The 27452-nt window shown below is 47.9% G+C and overlaps 1 protein-coding gene across 3 annotated transcripts; it reads right to left on the reverse strand.

The window, feature by feature from the left end:
• Positions 1 to 96: 96 nt before the first annotated feature.
• Positions 97 to 27452, reverse strand: LOC308558942 (solute carrier family 22 member 2). 3 transcript variants are annotated; one of them, XM_081140997.1, is made up of 12 exons: positions 26709 to 27452; positions 24650 to 24753; positions 19336 to 19490; positions 16880 to 17048; positions 15410 to 15524; positions 14123 to 14229; positions 12641 to 12855; positions 11676 to 11784; positions 11022 to 11134; positions 7160 to 7259; positions 2866 to 2992; positions 100 to 1575 (listed from the first exon to the last, which is right to left on the reverse strand). In XM_081140997.1, the coding sequence occupies exons 1-12, from the start codon at positions 27117 to 27119 to the stop codon at positions 1468 to 1470; spliced, it is 1833 nt and encodes a 610-aa protein (XP_080997123.1). In that variant the 5' UTR covers positions 27120 to 27452; the 3' UTR covers positions 100 to 1467. The 3 variants fall into 3 exon arrangements, 2 of the variants coding, with proteins under 2 accessions (XP_080997124.1, XP_080997123.1); XR_013999075.1 differs by having other exon boundaries at positions 514 to 1575; positions 2794 to 2992; positions 26709 to 27219; XM_081140998.1 differs by lacking the exon at positions 2866 to 2992 and having other exon boundaries at positions 97 to 1575; positions 26709 to 27451.

The following is a 27452-nucleotide window of genomic DNA, read 5'->3' on the forward strand; positions in this document are numbered from 1 at the left end:
CCTGGCGAGCAGCCGGGCCACGCTGGGGCAGGAGGCTGCGGGCCCGGGGGAGGTCTCTCGGGAGGAAGGAGCAGGAACCAACCCACGAGGCGTTTAGATGCATTCGGAGGAGATTTATTGTTCTGTCAGAGAGGTGGGGAAAATTAATGCTGAATAGTTAGAAAAGAAAGCAATAGCCCAGCTGGCATAGCTCAGCGTTTGAGCGTTGACCTAGGATCCAGGAGATGGGGGTTCGATTCCTGGTCAGGGCACATGCCTGGGTTGCGGGCTCGATTCCTGGTGGGGGGCGTGTGGGAGGCAGCCGATCAGTGACTCTCATCATTGATGTTTCTCTCTCTCTCTCTCCCTCTCCCTTCCTCTCTCTGACATCAATAAAGATATATTTAAAAAGAGAAGAAAAAAAAAGCAATAAAAGCCAAGATCCAGGAAAAACAGAATGTGAAAACAGGAGTGTAACCCTAGTATATACCATATGGCTCAGCTTTTAGTAATAATTACACAGCTACAAGGATGTGAATGAATGTTGACTATTAGATTTAATAAAAATGAGATAAAACAAAGCTTTAAGGGAAGAGGGAAGTTGTGTGTTGGGATGAGGGGAGAGGTGAAGAGAGTGAAATCTTCATTGTATTAAAAAGTCAATAGGTGACATTTAAAACTAAATGAAATCAAGAAATGCCAATATAAAGTAAGTTATTTAGACATATGAAGATAAATCTAAAGGAAAAACAGCTAAAATAGTTGAAAATGATCTCTGAGGAGTTGGTAGATTAGGGTAAGGAACTTCTGGTTTTCATGATCAGTCTTGTAGTATTAGCTTTATAATATTTTAAATCTACCAATTCAGAGAAATTTTTAGCGGCTGAAACCTATGGTTTAATAAAGTCAACACGAATGCTGCTTTTTATTAAACACTTCTCGAGATCTTATGTAGAAAGCACTCATCTGGACTGTCCAGTCTCAATATAGAGACTGAGTGGTTACTCTGGTTTCAGTTCCCGATTCTTGTATTTTAGGTTCCCTTAAAGCCTAATGCAGATAGTAATCAATGCATTTTAAAATTTCTTTGCATATGATACTGAAAAGACTAAAGTTCTTGACGTACATCCTGGACAGCTTGATATTGCTTTGGATGTTTTATTTCTTTAAGAAAACAGGCTCTCTGCTCCAAATTTTATTGCTTTGTAGATCTTTTCTGTTTCCCTGGCCATAATTCCCCTGTGTTTTGGTTTGATATCACTGCAGAGAAGGGAATAAAATAAAGACATATGGAGATAGAATTAAAATCCCACCAAACCAAAGGCCGTTGTCCCAGGAAAGCTGGGGGTAGAGTGAGTTGGTCCTACAGGTAGAATTTTATACAGCAGAACAACAAACTCCATTTGGTCATAGACGAGGTTAATGGGGTTCGAAGAGAAGGAAGGTTGAACTGTATGGGCTTCGCGATGAGAGTAGGAACCTCTGATTCTAGCCTCGTATTATCAAAGCAAAGCTACAGTAGATCCCTCTTAGTTTCGTGGAATGTCTCGTTTCTTGACTTGGAGGTAAATCACCTTTTCTTTGTTTTGTCTTGATCTGTAAGAATAAAACAGAGGAGCGGGGAGAGAACAATTATGAGGCTGAAAACCAAGACAGAGTGGCTAATAAATAAATACAACATGAACTGGGTATAGGATTTGTCTGCGATGGGTCTTGCCATCTGTTCTGAGTGGTGATTTTCCGCAAGAAAATGTGCACAGAGCTTGGTGAATAACTAATGTGGATGGAGTGGTTCCTAAAACTCTGCTGCAACAGTGAGGCTGGCCCAAGTTCACTATTTAAGGTGTTTTCCCTTCTCTGTAATAAAGAATGTAGGAAATGTCTAAATTTAATCTCATTCCAGTTAAAAATGCAGATTGCATACACTGTTATCATCAGTTCTCCAAATAGCATTTGAGGATTATTTTTAACAGAGTTCACTTGCTTCTCAACAGTTGGATAAGTGAAAACCAATTCAAAAATTTGTTCACATGGCAAGTTTCTCTATCATCTGGTCTTTGTGAATAGTAGGGTGTTGCCGATACTCGTAGGAATGCTGGTTTTTCACTTTGTGGCTCCCAGACGTGCTCTCCTGACACGTTCCTGCTGATAGTAATCTTGAGACTTGGTGTGGGGCTGCGGCGGGGTCCCCAAGCTCCTCACAGAACCCCCCCACTGGGGGGTCATTAGTCCGGCCTCAGTTTCTAGACCAGGTCCAGATGGGAGAGAGCAGAAGCTTACCTGAGTTACCCCCTGCGCTGGAGGCCCTCAGACACGTCTGCTGGGCCCCCAGAGTGGGTGTGCCAACAACAGCAGCAACAGCAACAGCGGGAGCAACAGCAGCAGCAACAGCAACAGCAGCAGCAACAGCAACAGCAGCAGCAACAGCAGCAGCAACAACAGCAACAACAGCAGGAGCAACAACAGCAGCAACAGTAACAGCAACAGCAACAACAGCAGGAGCAACAGCAGCAGCAACAGCAGCAGCAACAGCAGCAGCAACAGCAACAACAGCAGGAGCAACAGCAGCAGCAACAGTAACAACACAGCAGCAACAGCAGTGGCAGCAGCAACAATAGCAACAGAAACAATGGCAGCAACAACAGTAGCAGCAGCAACAACAGTGACCACAACAACAGCAGGAACAGCAGAAGTGACAGCAGCAACAGCAGCAGCAACAGGAGGAACAGCAGCGTGGAGCGCAGCGCACAGCCGCGGCTGCGCTGGCTGACGGGAGAGCGCCGCCCTGCACCGGGCTCACGTCCGCCGTCCCACCTGTAAACCCAGCCCCCGAGGCGAGCCGTGTGCGTGGACCGCGCTGCCAGCCTAGCTCCTTGGCTTTGTCACCTGCTGGCGGTGGGACTCTGCGAAAGTCCTTGAACCGCTCTCCCCTCGGTTTTTCTCAATTGCCAAGTGGACTCGTAATAACGCCTGTCCATAGCGCCGTTGCGAGGATCGCGTGAGCTGTACCTGCCTATCTCAAAATATGCAGAACGTATTTTAAACTTTGACTTCCAATAAAACATCTAGATACATATTTTCTATTTTGTAGAACAGCTGTGAGAATGTTTGTGATTAGTAACAGTGATTATTAGACGCGGATGAAGAGCCAGGCACTTTACATGCATTATCTCATCTAGTCATTACAAAAACCCAGGGAGCAGGAGCTGCTGTCCTCACTTACAGATGAGGAAACTGAGGCTTAGAGGAGGTAAGGCCACATGGAGAGGAAACGTGAGGGCCTGTCCCGACGGCCCACGCTCCTCCTTCCTGACACTGGAGCTGGCTAGGGAAGCCTGGAGGGACCTCAGTGAGGGAGGCTGTGGGAGGGACTCGGCATCTAATTCCAGAACTGCTTGGTGAGCACCTGCTCTGGGGAAGCTCTAGGATAGGACATTACTCAGGACACGGTCTGTCCTCAAGGGGAGGTGCTATGTATGTGGGACACTGCACAGAGATCACAGTATGGGGGTTGCCGTCTGGATCAAGAGTCTCACACTCCAATGTCTATGTGCCCCAGGCAGAAAGTACAAGTGCACAAGGCTCAGGAGAATAGGGCCTGGTGGGATGGTGGCCACTCCAGTGGGCGTGCCCTTCAAAAGCTGAGCATCGTCACTCAGCTCCTGCAGGCTGTCAACAAGAGGAAATGCCTCTCAGTGTTACCCAATCCTCTGGTTGTTTATGTTAACAGATCCTGGAACCCAATTTATGTGGAATTTTCCACTTTAAGAACTAGTGCATGGCCAAGCTAAGCACTGAGACCCCAGTGTCCTGCGGCTGCCAATGTGACCTCAGGATGATCAAAGGCCTCTCCTACTCTAAACTTCAAGTTCTAGGAGGAGCCTCAGACCCCTGCGATTCTTCTGCAGCATTTGCCCAAGTACTATGTTCCATGCAAAAGCTTCGTAGAATGGATAAATTTCAGTTCAGTTCATGGCACCAGGGGGCCAAAAGTGGAGTCTGGATAAAATAAATAAATATATCTAAGCATAGTGCATAGGACAAGCTTGTGGAGAGTGTGTCATATATGTTTTTCTTAGCTCTTTTTAAAAACAGTACTTTTTGAATAGGTTCGTGGGGCTCAAAATTCAGAAAGTACAAAAAATACACATTGAAAAGACTCCTACCACCTAGACAGACCCCACAGCCACCCAATCCTACGACAGCCAGGGTTACAGTTCTTGCATATCCTTCCAGAAATACAGGTAAATATGTATATATACCTAATACACATTTATTTTCTCACCTTTCCCACAAATCTTAGAATTTACACTTTCTATTATTTGCTTTTTTTTAAATTAATAATGTGTCTTAGAGAATTTGTCTAACCCATGTATATAAAGCTGCTTCATTCTTTTTTAATGGCTATATGACATTTAATTGAATGACATACTGTAACTTATATAACTGGTCTCCCAATCAACAGGCTATTAGGATGTTTCCAGTCTTTTGTTACATAAAACATTGATTTAAAGAAGAGTCCTTGCATATGTTATTTTGCACATGTAAATTCCCAGAAGTGTGGAATTGCTGGTATAAGGATATGCACAGCTGTAATTTTTATATTATTGTCACACTGCCCATCAGAGAGGTTTCCAATCTGTACTACTCCTGAAATCTGAGACACTTCTCCACATTCTTTCCTAAAAAGGTATGTTCCAAGTGTTTTTTTGGGACCCTCTGTGCTTCCTGGACTTGTAAGTCTATTTCTTTCCCCAGGTAGGGGAACTTTTCTGTAATTATTTTTTTCAAATAGGTTTTCAATTTCTTGCTCTCTTTCCTCTCCTTCTGGTTCCCCAATAATATGAATGTTGGGCCTCTTAAGTTGTCCCAGAGACTCCTTATGGTGTCTTCATATTTCTGGATTCTTTTTTCTTTTTGCTCTTCTGGTTGGGTATTTTTTGTTTCTTCATGTTCCAAATTGCTGATTTGATTCTCAGTGTGCTCTACTCTACTGTTGATTCCCTGTAAATTTTTCTTCATTTCAGTTCGTGTAGCATCAATTTTCTCAATTATTTTTGTCATACTCTTACTAATATCCTTGAGCATCCTTATAACCATTATTCTGAACTCTGTATCTGTTAGCTTACTTGGCTCCATTTCATTTAGTTCCTTTTCTAGAGATTTCTTCTGTTCTTTCCTTTGTGACATGTTTCTTTGCCTCTGCATTTTGGCTGCTTCCAGGTGTTTGTTTCTATGTATTAGGTAGAGCTGCTATGTCTCCTGGAATTTGTAGAGTGTCTTTGTGCAGTAGGTGTCCTGTAGGGCCCAGTGGCTCAGCCTCCCCAGTCCCCTGAGCTGGGCCTTCTAGGTGCTCCCCTGTGTGGGCTGTGTGCACTGTCCTGTTGAGGTTGAGCCTTGGTTGCTGTTGGCGTCCCTGGGAGGAATTGACCCCCAGGCCAATCGGCTGTGAGGACCAGCTGCAACTACAGCCAGAGAGCTGCTGTGCTGGAGACACCCCCATGGAGCAGGATTTACTTCAGTGGAGCTTTGGTGTTCACCAAGTGCGCTCCTTGAGTGTGTCACTCGTGGCTGTGGTAGGGTTGTAATCCAGCGTGGTCGAGTCTGACCACCAGGTGCACTGTCTCTGGGGCCTCCCGGGAGGTGCAAAGTCAGCCTGTGCCAGTGCCTTGCCCAGGGCCACCCAGCATGAGCTACACAGCAAAGCGTAGTTGGCTGCTCCTTGTGCTGGGCTTGGAGGTGCCCAGGAGAGGCCCAGCTATGAGCCAGTGCAGCTGCCACTAGTGCCAGGCCTGGGGCCGCTTATCAAGCCGTATGGGGCAGCTGCTGCTTGTTTGAGAGATTTTAGGAAAATCCTGAGCATGAGGCTCGAGAGGCCACTTGCACAGAAAAGCCCCTGGGAATGGCCCGGATGAGCTGCAGGTGGGGAGGGCGGGGCCTCCGGGAGTCACGGGGCGGGGCCAACGGTGTGCGTCAGGCGCTGGCGACTCAAACATGGCGCCCGCCTGCCGGCTCTGCGGGGAGGACTCGCCACAGGAGCCGTGGCCTCCGCCAGCCCTTCTGCCCGGGAGGAAGCCGCCCTCCGCCTCTCGCCCGGACCTCAGGCAGGTTAGTTCCCCCCGAGTGTCCCGGGTCCTTTCAGGCTGCTGCCCGGCGCTGGGCTCAGAGGGAGCGTCCGAGTGAGTCCGTGCCGGGCCCTTGAGAGGAGCTGCTGGGGCTCCCGCAGCCTCCGCGACCCTCAGGGACAGTCCCCGCTGGGTTCACAGCCCGGAGTTGTAGGGACATCTCTTCCTGGCCCCAGAGGGGTCTGCTGTGGGGCTGGGACGCCCCCTCCTCCGGAAAACCTCCGCCCCGAGATTCCCTCCTGGGTTTAACTCGAGGCACCGGGTGTGGGCCCCCGGCCTCTTCTCCGCGATTCAGCCCCGCCCCGCCCGCGTCTCCCCCTCCTCCCGCTCTCGGTGCTGCTTCAGCTCCCTGGCTGTGGGGCTTCTGTGCAGCCGGGTCTCAGGAGGCCCTGAGTGAGGGTGGTTCTGGGCTTTAGTTGTGATTGTGATGTGGCTGCGGGAGGCCATGGGTATAGCTGTTTCCTGCGCCGCCAGCTTGTTTCCCCCTCCCGGGTGGTTTTGACCATCAGCGACCCCCGTGGGCATCAGTGCAGCGTGGGCCTGCTCTTCTATTAGGAAGGAGGTCGAGCATATTGTTATATATTTAAGAGCTGGTTTTGTTTTCACGGAATTATCTGTTCAGATCCTTTGCTCATGTTTTCCTGTTGGGTGGCTGCTTTTATGAATTTGTCAGAGCTCTTTACATTTGGGGAAATTAGCCCTTTGTAGAGGAGTAAATGTTTCCCCTAAGATTGCTATACTATTTAAACTTACAGTAGTTTTTCAACACAGAATTTTTAATTTTTATGAAGGCAAACTTATGCATCTTTTTTAAAAAATGGGTCCTGGATTTTTGGCCATATTTACAAAGACCTCTCCCACTATGAAAGTAGAAAGGTATCCTCCTATAGTTTTACTGTTTCTTTGTTTTTACCCTCAAGTCTGATTTTGTTTGAATGGATCTCACTGTGTGTTATGAACACAGACTTTCCCTCATCTTTCCTTCCAACTGGCCACAGAGTTGGCTGAAAACATGTACGAAGCAGTAGTAGCTCAGCGGGAATTTCAGTCCCTACCTCTGCATCTTCTCAACCTCGTCAATCGTCTCAGGCAAAGTCTTCCCTTTGGTCTCTGGGAGCAACAATACCAGTCCTCCAGCAATCAAGCCAAGCACAGCTGAAAGCCAAACAGACGTAAATCGCATTAAGAAGGGAAACGTTCAGGCTCTATCATTAGAGCTCCCCTTAGTCCATAACAGGTTTTTCTTTGGTGTGTAATTTCCTATACTTACGAATTTCTTTGCCATCTGACAGTTCCTATGCTCCACCATAAATATTTTGCAGATCCTAAACTCCATTGGATTACAATCCCTTATAGGGAAATGAAATACTTCAACTCACATTGGAGTCAAGTTTATTCTAGGCTGGACGACCTTGCCATAATATTAGGATGCTTTTGAGTTAGAAAATAACTGTGAAAAAAGTTGACACTAAGAAAAGAAAGAGCGTAACCCTGGCCAATATACAGCACTTAGTAAGGAAAACTGAATCAGAAACTTGGACCGTTACTGGCAAGTAAAAGTAATGAATCATTTTTAAAAGTATTAATGTATAACAGCATTAAAAAGCATTGCCAGGACTTTGATTTCAAATTCAGGTGTTTAATTCATTTCTGTTCTTTCGCTCTTTGTCTCCAGCTCTAATTTTTTGTATATGTTGGGGGTGGGTAATAGCAAACTTGTAGTATTTTTTAATTCCTATGAAAGTGTAGGGATCACATTTTTATGTGTTTCATGCAGGAGGTGGGAAGTAGGTGCTTCACTAGTTTTGGAGTTTCAGAAAAACTCGCGCCAGCCTCCGTTTCTGCATCCTTAAAAAGGGGCCAAAGCCAAAGACTTAAATAGACACTTCTCCGAAGAGGACATACGGATGGCCAAGAGACACATGAGAAAATGCTCGATGTCCTAATCATCAGAGATGCAAATTAAAACCACAATGAGGTGTCACCTCACACCTGTCAGAATGGCTCCATCAACAAGTCAACAAAGGACATGTGCTGGCGAGGGTGTGGGGAAAGGGGAACCCGGTGCACTGCTGGTGGGAATGCAGATGGTGCAGCCACTGTGGAAAACAGTATGGAGGTTCCTCAAAAAATTAAAAAATGGAGCTGCCGTTCGACCCAGTGATTCCACTCCTAGGAATGTATCCTAAGAATCCTGAAACATTCATCAGAAAGAATATATGCGCCCCAATGTTCATAGCAGCACAGTTTACAATAGCTAAGATCTGGAAGCAGCCCCAGTGCCCCTCAGTAGATGAGTGGGTGAAAAAGCTGTGGGACATTCACACCATGGAATACTACGCAGCTGTAAAGAAGGAGGATCCCGTACCCTTTGGGACAGGATGGATGGGCCTGGAGAGTATTATGCTAAGTGAAATAAGCCAGGCAGAGAAAGACAAACATCACATGATCTCGCTTATATGTGGAATCTAAAGAACTTAATAAACTGATGAACAGAATAGATTCAATGACATGGAAGCATAGATGAGACTGATGAATGTCAGAGGGAGGGAGGAGGGCGGGTGGGGGGAGGGGGAGAGAGTAACCAAAGAATTTATATGCATATGCACAACCCAAGGACATGGATGATGGTGGGGAGAGGGACTGGGGAGGGGGAAGGAACGAGGTGGAACGGGCCAATGGGGAGAAAAAGGGACATCTGTAATATTTTAAACAATAATAAAATTAAAAAAAAAAAAAAAGGGGCCAAAGCAAGGCCCCAGGCTCAGTGGTATGGGTGCCTGCTTCCAGTGAGGACACCCGCCTGCTGGTCTCAGAGCCCCGGGAAGTTCTGCCATGTCCCTGAGGCTCCGGGCCCCCTACATAAAGGGGGGTGATATGCCCACCTCACGGGCTTGTTCTGAGGCTGAAATGAGTTTCTATTAAGAGCTTAGAATGGTGCCCGCCACATGCTCTGAACAAAATAGCTGACCTCTCAAAGTCTCTCCAGACCTCTAGAGATGCCCTTGGCTGTAACTCATACAAACAGTAAACGTGCTCAGCCGGCGTCGATTCTCTGAAGTGACTGAATCATGAAGTTGATGCAATAGAGGAGTCAAATTATCATCCATTTAGCATTTAATATTTGCAGAGATCAGCCTGATTAACCAGAACATCCCTTGTCCCCTTCTCCAGGGCTCTTCCGAGTGGGATTATCCAATCTGTTGTTTTGCTGATTTTCAAGATTCTAGATTTCTGTTTCTGGTCATTTCAAGACCACAGTCAACACACCATTATTGTGTGGAAAAGGGAGGGAAAGAAGTGAAAATGTAAAACCATTTGTTTTGATTCCTGTTAGCTACTCAGATTAAAAGTTGGTGAGGGAAGGCGATGAAACTACAGGCAAAAATGAAATGGGGAGTTGTCACGGTTTACTTTAGATGTTGAAGTGCAATTATAATCCTTTATCTTTTCTGAGGAAGTGCCAGCAATGGTTCATCCGGGCCTGGACTTGGCATCGCTCTGATAAATAACTTAGAGAAACTGAAGTATCCGTTCTCTGCCCTAAAATATCCCACTGACCCATGGCTCACCAGCTGCCCACCTAAGGGAGTGGTCGATACTGAGGCATCGCCACCTTCCTCCCGGGGGGCAGGAGTCCGGAGGGTGCGGTGGAACTTCCCCAGGACAGAAAGGGGGCTCTGGGGGCAGGTCTCCCAGGCAGTGCTGGGGGAGGAAGGAACCTGGGGCATGTTCCTCCCACAGGCAGTGCCAACCATTCTGTGACCAAGTCATGGTGTCTCAGGGAGGTAAATTTGTGTCCTACCAACTCTGGCTGTGTTGTTATTGAGTTGGCACGTGGAGGGATCCACCGGGTCTGTCTATTGGAGCTTCAGAGTGTTTACTGGCAGGTCTACAGCAGTGGAGATTGTCCCCTCACCAACCCCCCGAGAAGAATGAACAGAGATACTCGCGTGCAACCAGCCAGAGCAAGGAGAAAAGCCATGGTCCCTGGTGTGCATCCGAGAGGGTCTCTTCCTTCCTCCCCCCAAATTAGTGAGCGTTGGTGGCCCGTGGTGAAAGTGCTACATTTCTGTCCAATTAAAACTGGCTCAGAATGGGACTTAAAGAGACGGAAAGGGGGACACCGAGGCGGTCTATTCGGGCGGGCGTGAGACGGTGAATGTCCTGTGTGCGAGTCTGGCCCCGTGTCTGTGTGGACACAGGAGAGGATCTGTCCCATGGTCTACAGCCGTGGGCTGAGGCCAAGGAGGCCCATGAATGAGGGTGCCCGTGTTCCCGGTCCCCAGACTTTGTGTTCAGCAAAGGCCTCTGTGTGTTAACTGCAGATCGTTAGACTTGTCCCTGTCACTTTCTGTGCTGTAGGCTGGTGGGGCGGGGAGGCCGCGCACTGCACTCCTGCAGGTCACAAGGGAAGTCCCCTGACTCTAGCTGCCCGGGGAGCCTGCGGGGGGCCCAGTGCCAGCCACAGGGTGCTAGCGCGGCCCTCCCTTCCCCTGGGTTTGAAATCGCCCCGTGTCAGATGGCAACAGCTTTTCCTAAGGAGTGAGGTGAAGGGTCTGTGTTTTTCTACATCTGGCCACAGAGGGGGCAGAAAGAGTGAGCTCTCTGACAGCGACCCAAGGAGGGGTAGGAATGAAAGGAGAGGTGAGGGGTCCTCCTCAGGGAGTCTTCTTTCCACCTCGCCCTCTTGACTTTGACTTTGCATCTCCACGGGCAGGGGTCCTCCGAGGGTCCCGTACTTGAGCGTCAGTAGCTACTGACAGTATTACTAATACTAGTATTACTGACATCGATAGCATTACTAATTACTAGTCATAGTTAGTAGCTGCTCACAGGAGCCTATTCTGAGGTAGAAGAATGGAGGTCCCTAGAAAAACAGGTTTTCATTCAAAGACGTCTCTTAGGATTTCTTACCAAAAATCACCAGTGGGAGCTCGTGCCAGATGTCAGCGAGCCGGTATATGAGGAACGGCGTGATGATGCCGCCGATGTCACACAGGGAGGAGCAGACGAGCACCCCGAGGTTCCTGGCACAGGACATGGGTTTAACCTGTGAACTTGCCACAGAACAGTGCTATCCCCGCCCTCCCCTCAAGCAGATAACCCCCCAGATCTGTAAAAGGGCTGCGAACTGAGAACAGTGCTCATGTTATTTTCAACACACATGCATGACGCATGGCACATATTTCATTTATATTCTGTCGTATTGGTTGTATGTTAACTTTCTTGAGAAATTTTAAGTGGGGGGTGATTTTCAGTCTCCACTTTCATCACCTGCTCCCGTATCTAGGGCCCTGTTGGCGCTGTTTCCGGTCACTGTCTCTGGTCACCGTTTCTGGTGGCCGTCAGGTGACCCTCTCTTGCTATTCGGTATCTTCTATTCTCAGCGCACATTTTCTGTTTTGCCCCCACCTGTCAGTGTGGGGTGGGACCTGGCTGCCGCCTTGAAATGCTCTCACCCCCGCACCCTGTGTTTTGGAAAGCAAGGCGTGCTCTCCCGGCACCCGTGGCGGTTCTGGCCGAGCAGCAAGTGGCCCCCACCCTCTCCACGCTGGGGGGCGTGCTCACCTGATGAATGTGGGGTACAGCTCCGCGTTCACCAGGCAAACTATTTCGAAGGCCATGGTGATCCCCATGCGGCCCAAGCATGAGACGGTGACTCTTAGCCATTGCAGGTCTGAGGGGAAACACCATTGCACGTACTGAGCGCAGCCCCTGGTCTTTAAACAGTGCTGGGGGGGGGGGTCCAAGGGGAAGGACCACACCCCAGAGCGGGACAGGAAAGCAAGGCTGCTTCTTCTCCTGGTTCAAGACAACGTCAGCAAATCCCCCATGTCTGTTTATTTTAACTTTAGGTACAATCCTAGTGCTCTTTTAACTAGAGGCCTCAGTCATCAGTGACAACAGAATTCTACCAGTTTCCGGAGGCGGGACAACTTTAGCCCACAGAGGTCGCACGAAAGAAATAGCAAAGCATGGGCATATTCTACAGAGCCGCTAATGACCCAAGGATTCGAACAAAGCTCCACGTTGCTGATAGGATTCTGTTATACAGGTTCGCTCCCCTTCATTGAGAAAGTATTTTAAGAGGAAAGGAAGGAGCTGAATAATTGTTCACTGATGGTGGTCACTTAAGTTTCCTCATTAGTTCTGCAGGATGGTGCAGGGAGGTCAGGGGAGTTGCTAAGCAGTAGAGTACCTGAGAAGTGCTGGAATAAGACGGTACCCCCGGGCCTGCTCCACCCCAAAGCCCATCTCTCTGCTCTGGGCCAGCTGGGTGGCTTGTGGCTTGTAGCCTGGGTTCCTTCTGATCACACCAGAGGACAACCGGGTGTAATTATATTACATCAGCCAACCATTGGGTGCGATTGTTCTTAAAGGCCTAGGTGTCCATCAGCAGGGTCCTAGATAGTGTGTTCGTTCTTCCCAAATCGATCTGCATGATAAATTACGTGGCCTTCCTATCAAAGGGCCGTGACATCCCTCTTCTGAGGGTCTTAGAAAGCAAGACCCTCGCTTGGCCTGACACTTACCGTCAGGGATGAAAACTGAGGCCAGGCAGGCTGCCCCCGCCACCATGTTTGACCCAGCCCATGGGTAACGACGGCCGATGCGGTCGATGGTGAGGAGGATGGCAAGGGCCGCGGGGAACTCCATCAGGGCCGAATAGAAGAAGTCCAGGTAGAGGTCGCTTCCTGCGAGGCCCATGTGCATGATGAGGCCCTGGTAGAGAACAGAGCTCATGAACCTGAGCAAAGAGGAGAGCTCAGGTCAAGGCGAGCAAGAGCAGGTCACCGAGACAGGGAGGCTTCTGGGAAAATAAGAGTCGACCGGAGGCCACCTTTCTTTGTCATCCTATTATTGCTATTCCCTCCCTCCATTGCCTTGACGCTATCTGACCCACTGTGGTGCTGGCTGTGACCCCAGCACCAGGAGAGGGAGGAAATTAGGATAGCATCCCCTGGCCAGGTTTGAAAGGCAAGAAGAAATGTCTTAGTAGAGCGATTTTTTAGTAAAACTATCTAGGTCATTCGTGGTTGTGAATTACTTCTCTGTGGTCTCCTAATGCAATTGAGATGAAAGGGTTGACGATTTAATTCAAATTTTAGAAAACCAGAGCAGCCAATGGGCACAGCTCTCTCCTTAATGATTTACCCTCTGCCGCTGTACAAATACCATTTTACACTGTTTCTGGTTTTGTTGACTGAAAGTGTTCGTTCTCTGTGATGGGAGCTATGAGGATAATTGCAAGAGTCGCTATTATTCAGCAAAGGGAAGAAGACCGAGGCCAGGTTTCGCTGATGCGGTTTTTCATGCCGTATCATGAGGGTCTCTTAGTTAGTTCCTGACGAGCCCTGCTTTTGTCAGTGACTATGGCTCTTCAGGTGGCTGGTGTGAGCCATCCCCGCGCAGACCCTGGAAGGAGAGTGGGCTTCGCTGGGCTCGGTGCAGAGCCGCAGCTCAGGGCTCGGGGCAACCTGCAGACAGTGAACACGGTCGAGCCGAGGTTCCTGGGTCGTGGAGCCAGTGGCTCATTCTTGTGGTTTATTCTTGTTCAAAAGTTATTTCTCCAGGTAGAAAAGAAAAGAAAAGGCCCTTTCCTTCCAGCCCTGTACGGTCAGGAGAGGTCTATGCCTGTCATCGACTGATTTATGCCAATTTGGGCTACATATATATATGTATATATTTAAAATGTTGGTTCCTGGGATCCTTCCCTGGATAAGTAAGCAGTGTCCTCGGCGGGGAGGGATCTGGCCTAATATTTAAAAACCTCCCAGGTGATTGCAAGGTGAGGCCAAGGTTGAGAACGGACTGACTGGTGCTTTGGAACTGGAAGTTGGTGCCTGAGAAAAGCGACCCCAGGAGAAGCTCTGTAAATGGGCCCGTCTTGCCGTCCACCGTCGGCGCTAATGCCGGAACCAGCCTGTGTCTGAACGTATCTTGTGCCCATCTGCAAAGTGGGTGATTGGGAGTAAAGAACTCGGAAGGGTTTTGAAGCGAAAAGTACCCCTTACCAGTTGTACATCAAGATCAGGGTGTGTTTCCTTATCTGAGGGGTTCTGACCAAGTCCAGGAACGAAGGACTCAGCTTCCCGCCGGCTTCGTCATCAGGTCTGAGGCTCTAAGAGCGGAAACAGTAGAAGCACTTTTTACATTTAGCGATGGTGTCCCTGGGTCACGCGGGGAAGGACAGTGGTCCCTTCCACATGCTGAGTGCTTATAATGTGCCCGGGACTATGCGTAGCCCTTCACGCTGGCTCCCTTCATCTTTACAGCTATCCCAGAAGTTGGGCTCTGGTTCTCAGCCCATTTCACAGAAGAGGGAGCTGGGACGCAGGGAGGTTAGATAACCCAGGCACGTATATAAAGTGGAGCTACACGGTAAAGCACTGGGGGTACACTGCGGCCCCTGTGGAGGTGTATGAAAGACCAAGGAACATGGGGACGCAACCTCTTGCAAGACCGGCCCTGACCAGGCCTAATCGCCGTTAGGTGAGCTGTGACCTCTGGCAAGACAATGGCCCACGTGTGCTTTGGTCCCTGACCCGTCTCCGCACGGATCTAAAACCCAAGACGGGTGCTGGCCAGTCATTAGTGGGAAAGAATGTGCTGGCCCCCGCGGCGACCAGAGAGGGAGCGAAGAAAAGAGGCCCCTGAGCCCCCAAATCCTCCTTCCAAATGCCCTGTACAATCTGAAACTCTGCGGGTTACCTATCTTAGCTCCTAAGTCAGGAATGATTTACTCTTGACACAATCTCCTAATAAGCTGGAGTTTCTCTTTTCCAGCCCCTGTCGGAGGAGTAGGTGGAAGTTAAAGGAGTGAGGTCTGCTCAAGGCAAAACCTGAAATGCCGGGAAAACAGAGCCCCAGTCACCCGTTCTGCTCGAGAAGGCAGGGGGTCGCTTAACACGTCTCGGACGCTTTCTATCCAAATGTTTAGATTTTAAGAAATGATTGTGTTTGAAAATCTGTTTTCCTGATCTGGGAATCTTCCCTCTGGGGAAAACCGCCTTCCGTGGGGATGCTGAGGAGCACACAGGTAAACCAGACGTGGGTACTAAGGCTCGGGGCGGGGCGGGGCAGGGTGCGGAGTGGGGGGCGGGTTTCAGGGGTGGAGGTGGGGGGGAAGGGGCTAGCATAGCATAGGCCTGAGGCGCACAAGGCAGCAGCTGCTCATGTGACTTTTAAAAGATTTAGTTTTATGTTTTCCATCTATTTGAAATATCTGGCCGGGGCAACAGAAGCCCCTGCTGCGCGGCCCCTCCCCCGCCCCTGGCCTGGCACCGCAGCTGCTGGCTCACCTGCAGGGCCGGAGGCATGGGCTTTCCGTTCTTCCTCGAGATGTGCTTCAGGACCCTCATGGCGTCAGCGTTTTTGTTCTGGGAGATTAGCCACCTTGGGGACTCAGGTATGCACCTGGGGTACAGTGTAAGTGTGACAGTGCCGTTAGTGGAGGGAAACATTAGTGGAGGGAGACTCTGCCTGGCCCCCAGCCCCCCGCGGCCACAACCAGATCTCTGCGGGACCTCGCACAGCGAGGCACCTACGAAGGACATAGAGTCGTGCGGGGGCCGCATAGCAAAGGAAACGCTGACAAGTGAAAGGGGAACCTGCTCGATGGAGAAAACGTTGGCAAATCGTGCATCTGATAACAGGTTAATATCCCAAATATATAAAGAATCCATGCAATTGAATAGCAAAAACCCCAAACAGCCTGATTTAAAAATGGGCAGAGAATCTGAATAGATATTTTTTCCCAAAGGAGACATGTAGGTCGCCGACAGGTACATGCAAAGATGCTCAGCATCACTGGTCATCGGGGGATGCAAATCGAAACCACAGTGAGATACACCTGAGAAGGCTGCTGGGCCGAAGACAAGCAGTCAGCGCTGGCGAGGGTGTGGGGAAAGGGAACCCGGGCACTGCTGCTGGGAATGTAAGCTGGCGCAGCCACTAAGGAAAACAGTATGGGGGCTCCTCAAAAAATTAAAAACAGAACTACCATATGATCTAACAATCCCACCTCTGGGTATTTACCGAAGAAAACAAAAAAGCTAATGCAAAAAATATATATGAATCCTCATGTTTGTTGTATCACTATTTATAATAGCCGAGGTACGGAAACAACCTAAGTGTTGAGACGTTTTAGTCTTAGACAACCATGGGAAGAACAGGCGGACATGTCCAGGAATGAAATGCAGGTGCTGCGTGGGAGAGGTTCGGTTGAAAATGCAGCATCCCTCTTGCTTTGTTTCGGGTAACCTCACAGCAGGGGTTTCTGACAGTTTCTGCCCATTTTCCACGTTTCCCCTGGGCAGGGGGACAGACATAGTTCACCTGCCCTGGGAACTCTGATCGATTGGGACGGTCTGCGTGGGGAGCCATGCCGGCCTTATCTGGGATAAAGGCTGCGATGGATTGGGGAAGGCTGCGTGGATGTGGGGAAGTGGGGACACGAGTGCCGTGCTCTGCCTTCTCTGTCCTAAAGTTTCCTCTGAGAAGGGACAGAATAAGAATAGCAATGTTGTCAGTATCTTCAAAGCCACTAGAAGCTAATTTAAACACCACGTAGGTAATATGAGAATGTAAGATCCAAGATAAAAAGGGACACTTGATTTCCAAAGTGGTAGAAGCTCTTGATTTTTACCCCCGAAACAGGGGCCTGGGCTTCCTATGAAAAAGAAGAGTGAAGACTCAGAAGGATGGTGTGCATTAGAAAGGCAGAAATAAAATATAGCAATTTATTTCCTTTTTGTTCCAAATGGACTTACCAGTAATAGAGCAGGAAGCAGAAGTTGGGCAGAGTAACTGTGAACTGCAGCCACCTCCAGTGAGGCAGTGCGTACGCCACCCCGGCCAGCACCAGGAGCCCCACGGTAAAGGCCATCTGGTAAACAATCCCCACTGTCCTGCGGTAGCTCAGCCCGACAAACTCTGTAACTGCAGAGAGGAGTCATGTGGTCAGCAAGTGGGTACAACAGGGAGCTGGCTGTCCAACTACAGGGAGCCTAGAATGCCAACCTCAAAGTGTCCAAATTCTAGAACTTTCTATACAGCTCTCTGAATGTTTTTAAAAAACAGATTTATTTCTTTTTTTAAAAATGTTTTTATTGATTTCTAGAGAGAGACGAAGGGAGAGGGATAGAGAGATAGAAACATCTATGAGAGAGAAACATCATCCATCAGCTGCCTCCTGCACGCCCCCGACTGGGGATTGAGCCCGAAACCAGGGCATGTGCCCTGACTGGGAATCGAACCAGAGACCTCTTGGTTCCTGGGTTGACACTCAACCACTGAGCCACACCAGCTGGGCTGAATTTTAAAATGTTCTTAGAGGCCTATTTTAGAATTATTGCTATTGTGTTAATTTATAGAAAAACCTTATAATCCCATGATAGATGGGGTGAAAGGCCTGCCACCATGAGCAAAACATTTGATTTGTAGAGTAATTTCAAGGACAAATGCAACTGCAATTCAGATCCACGAGAAGTTTGGATGTGGAGTAATAGGGCACTGACGGTTTAAGAGCTGAATAAATGAATCAAGCCTTGACTTTAGATTGTGGATGACTCTCATGTAAATGAGTAGCTCAATGCAACCTGTTCTGTTACAGGGATTAAACATTTCCTGGTGCTCCTGTTAATGTGTGTGAATGGCTTGAAAACCTTGCAGTGGGTTTCACACCACCTGGAGCCAGCTAGTACTGGCTGGCACAAGCTAATTTTTAAATTATCTGGAATTTTGCAAGCTGGTTGTTAAACCCATTGGCACTTTAACATCTGTCATGGTGGAAGTATTTATAACCTAGAGATCGGAAAACACTATAAATCAGGGTTTTCGTTTTCCAGGAGCCAGCTCATCAGCACACTGCTGGACATGGTAAAATAATCAGCTTTATCCCATCCCATGACTTTGTCATTGCAGATGCACGAAGTCTATGGAACATGGATTTAGGGAATAGTTATTTTTATATCACAAATGTACTAGAACTGAAATTGGAGATATTCCATGAGCCACAGAGTTTTTGTTTAAAATGTTTGGTAATTGTGTTGAAGACTTTAACCATTTATAAACCAAATAGAAATACCCCCTCAAAATATTTCTATAAATTACTGTGAATTATCCAAAACTATTTTAAAACAGAGTTAAACAGAAATTAAGCAAGTGCTCTGTAAATAGAAATGCCTGTCTTTCTAAGAGGCCCAGTAGAGAGGGCTCCCTCTAGGATGTGCAAAGGGATGGAAAAGAAATGTGTGAGGCTGTTGAAACTAACTGTTGCTGAAATTTAAACTCATCAATTGAATTCTACATAGTTCTACATATTATGTGTTCTAGAAGTCAAGTTACTAATCGAATTACTGCGCACATGAATTCCTTTGTGGTCCAAACATACATTAGGTGCACAGGCACCTAATAGTATCAGGCACCGTTCTTTATCTTGCAGATTCCCCCAAATTAGCTTTACCAGGTAAAATTTCAAGCACACATATTCTAGTTCTCCCATGTGTCCTGAGAGCTTTGTTATTTATTATTTCAATTTTCAAGTGTTCATCTCCCTGTATATGGGTGCTGTTTACATGTAGCTGAAGGGAAAGTAATGGTGGGTGAATCCCCAAGACCTATGGTGGTAATTTTTTAATATTGCCTGAAAGATGCCACGCTGTTAGAATCCAAATATCTTCCTGCGCTCCCTGGAGCTTAAGCCTAAGCCTGGCTACTAATGAGTAGGACACAAATGGCATCCCCGGCCCTGCAAACGGGGGAACAGGGGCCGAGGAGCCTAGATCGCCCTAGCACCTGCAGTCTCAGCTTCCCTGTATGTAATCGAGGGTAACTGTGGTTTACTAGAATGGCTTTATGCAGACTACTAAAGTCCCTTATAAATCTAACATACCTCCCATCACTGAATTTTCTTTGTGTATAGGCCTCAAAGGCTAGATTTTCTCTCTATGAAATACCCCCAGGGTATAGCAAACACAGATTCCTAAAGAGTTATGTAAGAATCTGGATGGCGTGATGTTGACCCTCGTTGCTGATTCACTGTTTTTTTAATAGGAGGAATGCAGAATGAGTTGATTGAAAAGCTTTTAGAAATTCTTTTGACCCCAAAGAAAATACCTCTGGACACTGTCTTGAAGCTGCGTCTACTTTCCTGCTCCCCCCACCCCGACTGTGCTTTGGCAGCAGCCCGGCCGCTGCTCTCCCAGCTGCAAGCACAGCATCTTACTCAGGATGTAGCCTATCAACCAGCTCGCCTTGCTGACCAGCCCTTGGATTAAGCGGAAGATTAACATCCATGTGTAGGTTGGGGAAACGGCCATGAGGACTCCAGAGACGGCATTGATGAGGATGGTGACCAGGAGGCAGAGCTTACGGCCTAACCTGCAGGAGAAAAGCAAAGAGAGGGAAGAGTGAGGTTAGATGCATGCAGGTTGTAGAAAGTTCATGGAAGTGACGGAAATCTAATTTCTCAACTATGCACATTCAGGAGGTGCAGATTAGTACCCACCAAGAGAGTCTGACTTCAGGTCAGTCCCGTTCAAGACTTTTCATCAGCACTCTGCCTGCATTTTAAGCACAAGAGCCCCACTCACCCCACGACCAGAGCACCTTCTGAGTCCCACACGGTGGAGGGTATTGAGGGAAAGGGCGGCTCTTCCAGGCCAGCCAGTGTCAGCGCCCTAGGGGCCTGTCTAGGTCTTCCATCCCCAGGTGAGCTGGGCCTTTACACAAACAGTCCTGACCAACTGCCCACCCGAGAGTTTTTGCTTAAGAGAAAACAAAATGTATTGTTCAATGTGCTCCCACCCATTTTTTTTTTTTTAAACACTGCTTTTAGACTCTGCGGTATTTGCCTGTCTCCATGGAAATGGTCTTTTGTGCCTCACTGTCCATGAGTCCCTTCAAATATTGCCATCCTATAGGTCTTGCAGCTGAGCACCCTCGAAGGACGGTGTCCACACATTTTATTTGAGAGACTTGGGTTTCGTCAGTGGAGGGACCTAGAGAGTGCGTCAGTGCACAGAGCAGAGGAGAGCTTGGAAACCTGGGCTGAACCTTGGCCTTACCGCTTACTAGGATGTTGGGTGAGTTATTCGAGCTTTCTCAGTGTCTTCATTTGGAAAAGACCTGTCTGACCCAGCTGACGGGAGGGTTAAGTGAGATATTAGATGTAAAGAGCTGGGCACGAAGCCCTCCTTCCCCCTCCCTTCTGTTTACCAAGCTGGCTCTCGGAAAGTGGCCTCGGGGCTCTGGACCCATGTTTTACATTCTCATCACGGTCTCCTGGTCTTGTTCTGAAAGATGCCCTAGTCAGCCGGTGGGGGATATTTTAAAAGTTCTTCATAGGAGGCAATGTTTTACTTAATCTCTGTTTATCTACTCCACACTGAAGAGCTGTTATTGCTTCTTGCCATTAGCATCGTGCTTCCAGTGGAGGCGGGACACTCTGTAATTGCTGCTCTTTTTCAGGCAACTATGTTCTAATGACCATTTGAGAATAATCCATAACATTGTTAATAATTATTTGGGAAAATGGATTTAAATCTGAAATGTAAAGATCAAACAGTCTGATGAAATGAATGTAAACTACTAAACTTTTTTTTTTAATATATCTTCATTGATTTCAGAGAGAGGAGAGGGAGAGAGAGAGATAGAAACATCAATGATGAGAGAATCATTGACCGGCTGCAGCCCGCAACCCGGGCATGTGCCCCGACCGGGAATCGAACCCTGATCACCTGGATCCTAGGTCGATGCTTAACCACTGAGCCATGCCCGGCCGGGCGAAACTACTAAACTTCTAAAACCCTGTTTTCACCACCTCTTTTATGGATTCTTCATCAACAGTTCCTCATTATAAATATATACCCCCCACGACCTTCTCTTCAAAGCCTTCCAAAGTCACATCTCAACATAATGTCCTAGCCTTCTCCCCACATTCTTCTACCCACCCCCCTTCCTTTAGCCTCAAAGAGTTTATAAACCTGTGATCTAGTGATGGTTTTGCAACTTCCAAAGCTGACTGGGGCGCACCATAAACATCAGCCCCTCTCCTGTAGGCGGACAAAATCCTGTGGCTGATGAGAAGGGAATATTTACCAGTTGAAACCCAGCATGTGAAAACCTTCAGAAAATCAAATTTACGACGCAGAAAATCTTCACTGGGGGCCATGCTCCAGGTAAGGATACAAGGCACAGCTGAAAGAAATTTGGAGATCTGGAATAGGGGTTGAGACTTCCCCCCTGCAACAGAACCCCTAAAGTGATTAAATGAAGACAAAAAGATAGAACAGGAGAGGGTGGGCTCCAGGACTGCTAGCTTTGTAAGTCCTTTAGCTACTTGCTGTGAAGACTGTGGCCCTGGGCTATGAGTGTCTCCTGGGAGTGGTCAGAAATGCAGACCCTCAGGTCCATCCCAGGCCCACTGGGTCAGAGTCCAGACTCTCACAGGGCCCTCAGGTGGTTCATAGGCACATTAACACTGGGGAGGCACTGCTTTCGTTTCATTGAGCCTCGGTTTGCTTATCTGCGGAATTGGAGATGATTAAATCTTTTGTGTGTGTGTGAGAGAGAAAAAGAGAGAGAGAAAGATTCTTCTGCTTATTTATGCAGTCATTGGTTGGTTCTTGTACATGCTCTGACCAGGGATTGAACCTTCAACCTTGGAGTATCAGGACAATGTTCTAACCAACTGAACTACCTGTCGGGGTCTCAGATCTCCTTTTGAAGGCTGTCATGATCCTAAATGAAATATGATGCATGGGGATGACCAACACAGTCACTGGCACCTAGAAGGGAGTGGAGAACCCGATTTAGAAGCTTCCACGTGGTTGGGTAAGTCTGACTGTGACCCACTGGGACTTTGATTCCGCTTTGATCTAGTTCCACCATGAAATCCAGCCTGGGCGGTCCTGGCTCTTGAGAGATGATTATTAGATTTTCAGAGACTTTGCGAGCTAATTGTTAAACACTGCCATTAAAGTTAAATTATACACTTACAAGTAGGTAAATTATATTAAAAACAAGTGTAATGAATGTGTAAAACGTATCGCTTCCCAATTATGTCACTGTGGTTGACCATTATAATGTATATGCTCATGAGGTTATTTACGCCTGTCTTGTACGGTGGGAGTACCAGGTGATGGTGCCTGTCTCTAGCCAACTCTGTGCTCAGTGGCCTCAGCTTGGTAGCTTGCAATGGACCAACGTGGGAGTATTTACACCATGGAAATCAGCAAATGCTACAAATTGGGGCTTTTCCCCTCAGAGAGCCAGTTGTCAAACATTTACAGAACACCTCTATATGTAGCACTTGTAATTACTGATCATTAGAACAAAAAATCTGGAATTGGTGAGAGATCCCTTTTTTGGGTCAGGAAATATTCAAAATCTTTAGAAGGTTATGGGTGATGAAATAAGTTAGACACCTGGTAAAAGGTCTATTTTCAAATTCTCTAACATATGTCTTTCCTTCCCTACCCTTCCTTTTCATAGAAAACAATCTATTTTATTCAATGTTGGTTTAATCTGTAAAATAAAAGAGATTTCTATGAGATTCTTGTATAAAACCTGAAAATTGTTCAAAACTAGGCATTAAGTATGCAAAATATAAATTGCCTTTTTTTGAACCTGTGGTGGTTATCTTATCACGCACTCCTACATGCACACACAAAGAGAACAGAAGAGGCAAAACCAAAACACTTCAGACAATTTAAGAAGAAAAAATCCAGAGGCATGGCCCCAGCTTTTCGGGGAAGAATAAAGACTAACAACTTCTCCCAGGAGATTTAAACAGTGTGAGGAAAGGAACGAAGTCATTATGAAGGCGGGTAGCTGACTGGGGATTATAGACCAGGAATGCACCCTCAGTAGAAATTATAACCGGTCTCCTACTCTTTGAGTGGGACAAGAATCATTAACTCACTGGTTTAACCAGCTGCGAGGCTCTGCCACCTGTGTGCTCCCTTCCATCCAGGTGCGTGTTAGCGTCCGCACCTCTCAGTGAAGGAGGGAGAGGAGAGGGAGCCAGGAGCCGGGTGGACGGCCACGTACTGGAGCACGGGAGACTCTGGACCCGCTCCTTTCTCTCCTGACTTAAAGGGTCATCTCCAAACAACCATCCTCAGTTCTGAGGCAATAAAAATAAAAGCGAATGACCTTCCTCTTCACCTCGCAAGGCTCCCACACAGAGTCCCAGGAAGAGCCTTTGAAGGGAAGCTGAGCAGACAGTCACAGGAGGTTGTGATGGACAAAGACGCAGGACATACCGGTGGCCCAGCCTCTCAACATCCTCCCTCCCTCCCACAGTGGGCAGGGCTGTGAAAATGCGGATGCCCTTGGGGGTGTGATAGATTAAGCCATCCTTAAGTTTAACACTACACAAGTTTTAATCCAGCCTGACAATAGGATAGAGTCAGAGAAAATGTTCCATTTACATTTAATGTTTTACTCACAGGTTTGGGTTTATCTCTATCCTATATATAGTTGGGGCAACAAGCATGAAGTATATATTTACTTTATCACTTATTTAAGAGTTAAATATATATATTTGTATTTTATATAGAACTATATGATATAACTGTACATTTATATAGTACTATATAGTGTATATTTATATAAACTTGTATATCTATATAAAACTATGTAATTTAGATATATTTGTACATCTCTGTCTCACTAGGTGACTGATGATTAAAGAGAACAATAGTGTCCAAAATGTTGAGCACAGTGCCTGGCACGTGGAGAACACCCTATAAACAGTCAGTATTGTGAGTATTAAAAATTAGCCCTGATGGCCAAGTTATCGAAAGTGTTTATCAAGAATAAAGCGAATTTTTCTGTTCCTTTTCCTTTGAGGACCCCTAAAAATATTGAATGGTCATCAACAGAGGAGAGACGCATGTTATAAGGAACTTTCCACGCAGTGAGTGTGGGATTCCCTAACGATGGGTAAGTAAAAGAGCCGGGGGCAACTGGGAGTCACTGAGCAGGAGCACTGAAGACCCAGGCCGTCGGAGGGGACCATCTGCTGGGCTTTCCACATAGAGTGCTTTTCAGACCTGCTTCCCTTTCACCAAATTTCACCCTCGGTTCATACCTATAATCACATCCTGCCCCAGAGCCCTGGCCCGGGAGCCCTGTGATCCCAGGGCAGTCTGCACTGACTCGGGGCACAGGACAGGCAAGCAGAGGATGGACAGAGCTCAGAGCCCCGACGGCTCATGACCAGGCAGATGGCGATGAGGCCAGAGTGAAGCAGGCATTACACAAGGGACCTAATCATCTATTACTCTCCCTCCTGACGCTCAGCTTCTGGATAGTCTCCAAGGAAAAACCACTGCCTAACACTGAAACATCCCTGTGACTCAAAGGACTGGAAAATAGTGACATCAGCCACGCTTGTCTCTTAGCGGAAGAAATCTGAGATGGTCAAGGTGACCGACGCTGGGCCAGGAGACTGTAGTCTGTGTAACTGGGGAAGCACCGTATGCAAGCAGGGACAGGTGAGCCCAAGGGCTTTCGGAACCTGCGGCACCCACCTGTCTGCTAAGTAGCCGATGCCCACAGAACCGATAAAAAATCCCATGTTCACGGCCGACTGAAACAGGTCCAGCATCCAGGAGTTGGCACACACTAGGTTAAACTGCCGAGGGGCCAGAGGGGTCCCGAGTCAGGAGAGAAAGAGAAAAAAAATCCCGTTAGACTCGCCTCAGCCTGGGGAATTTATCACCCATGCATCCCTTGCGTTGAACTGATGGGCCAAAAGGTGATAAACCAGGGTGGGAACGTCTGGCCCGGGAAATCATTTGGTCTGGCCCTGCCAAGGCAACCGTAGGCAGGACTCGAAATTCAATAAATCTAGGAGCTTTTTCATCGCTAAGTTTTAAGTTGATAATTTTGTATGGCCCATGAATGATGTTATAAACATCAAGTGGCCCTTGGCAGAAAAAAAGGTTCCCCACCCCTGCATAAACCCACTGTTTTCTTGCCATTGTATTAATTTTCTCTACCGGACCAAAAGGCTTGTCCTGCAATCTGTTTAGCATTCCATCTGGCAATATGTCACTCGGCTAAACTCTGCAGTTAGCTAAATCAGCTGAAATTGGGTAATTATTTTTGCACAAACCGTTTCCCTTTCTAATTCTGATACACGAAAGAAGAAAATAGGATTGTGAGCAGGACACAAAAGCTGCCCGGAGGAGGTTAGGCTGTTCCCGTGTCTTTGCTGCCTCTTTAACGGCTGGGGACTAGGAGCGTCCTGCTAAGGCTGTTAATTTGCTCTCATTTGGAACAAGAGGCAACGTCCCAGGAGGAACAGGTGCCGGCCTGGAAGGCAGGAGATCTGATTTCCAGGGCTAACAGCTAATTCTCCTACTCTGGGGCCTTAGGAAAACTTTTTCTGCTCTGGGCCTCAGTGTCCCCATCTCTGTTGAAGGGAGGAGTTCAGCTGCGCTGTGAAACCTCTCAGCGTTGTATGGCGTTAAATCTGTGATCTTCTGCATTGCATGCAACTATTAGGCCACGTTAGATCCTTAAAAAGGCTCCTCGACCTAAATGTCTGTTCACGTCGAATATCTTCACAAGCAGTCTTCAAACTGAGCCAGGCAGCTGGAGTTCTCTGTATTTTCAGAATAATTGCAACCTCCCCCCCCATTTGGCTTTGTCTCTAATAAAAGCACGTCTCTAGTTTTTTGTTTTCTCTATATTTATTGAAATGAGGTTTTGCAATTAGATGCTAATGTTGACTATAGTTTTTAAAAATATGTTTTTATTGCTTTTAGAGAGAGGGGAAGGGAGAGGGATAGGCAGAGACAGAAACATCGATGAGAGAGAAACATCATCGATCAGCACACTCCCTACTGGGGACTGAGCCTGAAACCTGGGCATGTGCACCGATCAGGAGTCAAACCGTGACCTCTTGGTTCCTAGGGTGGCGCTCAACCACTGAGCCACACCGGCCGGCTTGACTGTAGTTTTTAATAACATTATAGCACCGTAGCATAAGCTCCAACCCCAAATAGCCATTAAGAGACAAATACATTGCCCTGGCTGGTGTTTCTCAGTGGTTAGAGCATCAGCCTGCACACTGAAGGGTCACGGGTTCTATTCCCAGTAAAGGGCACATACCTGGGTTACAAGCACCTTCCACTCTCTAAAAATTAACGGATATCTTCTGGTAAAGATTAACCAGAAAAGAGAGAGAGACAAGTACATCAAGTCACAGCAAGATACTGTTCAGGTGAGTTCCACGAGCTCTCAGGTGGCCATCTGCATAATGGAAGATTGAAGGGGGAGGTAGGGCTTCCAGAAAAGGAGGAGGCTTGGAAATTTTCCCTTTCCTGGCATTATTTCTTGGAATTCTTATATGCTATTGCTTGTCCTTACAGCTGAGAGTTGCATAAATGAGAATCATTATTGAAACGGATCAGGTTTTAACTAATCCACTCATACTCTAGGCAAATAAGAGGCTGCATGCTTTCATAAGAAACTGGGATTTTATAAGATCCCTTGAGTCCAAAGAGTATGTCTGGGCCTCACTTTCTTCCTTAGAAAAACCTGCACAATTTGCTCTGTTGCTTTAACCCCGGCCTCGCTCACCTCGGTGACGATGGAGGAGCCGGCCGTGTCGTATTCCCAGCCGTGCCGACAGGGGCCCAGCGGCAGGTGGCTCCTGTCGGGGGCCAGGCCGGCCAGCGGGTCCGCGCAGCCCAGGGCGCTCTGGTTCCAGTCCACCTCGTAGCGGCGACACTGGCGGGGGAAGGCCTCGCCCGCGGGCCCCGGGCCGGGCACCGTGAGGTTCAGCTCCTGGGCCGGGCTCCAGCCGCATCGCAGGCTCAGCTCGGCCACGCCAGGCCTCAGGCAGCGGTGCTCGGGGGTGAAGCCCAGGAAGACGATGCCCACGTAGATGGGGGTGAACGATGCGGAGAGCAGAGCTAGGAGGAAGAACGTTTGTTTCTGGAAAGAGTTAAACTCCCCTATGTGCTCGAGAATGTCATCCACGGTTGGCATGGTCACTGAAGGCAGGAGGAGTCCAGATGTGCCTCCTAGCGCTGCCACCAATGTCCCCGACAGGCTGCAGCCAGCTCAGCACAGCTCTCGACCAAAAGTCAAAGTGTGAGCGTGAGTTTACTTTAGAAGAGCAGCCTTTGGTCCAGACCGCCCCAGGGTCTGGCAGCCTCCAGCTGGGTACTTCTCCAGCGGGTGCTGTCCTGCTGCTCCCCTGACGTGCCACGTGCCCCAGGCAAGTAACCGGGCCAGGTGTTGTGAGGACTAGGACTTCACTCTCCACGGGTTTGTCACGACCTCCTACCAGCACCACAAACAATCCTCCCTCTGTATCCC

The sequence above is a fragment of the Miniopterus schreibersii genome (genome assembly GCF_964146895.1).
Source record: "Miniopterus schreibersii genome assembly, chromosome: 6".
Lineage (NCBI taxonomy): Eukaryota > Metazoa > Chordata > Mammalia > Chiroptera > Miniopteridae > Miniopterus > Miniopterus schreibersii.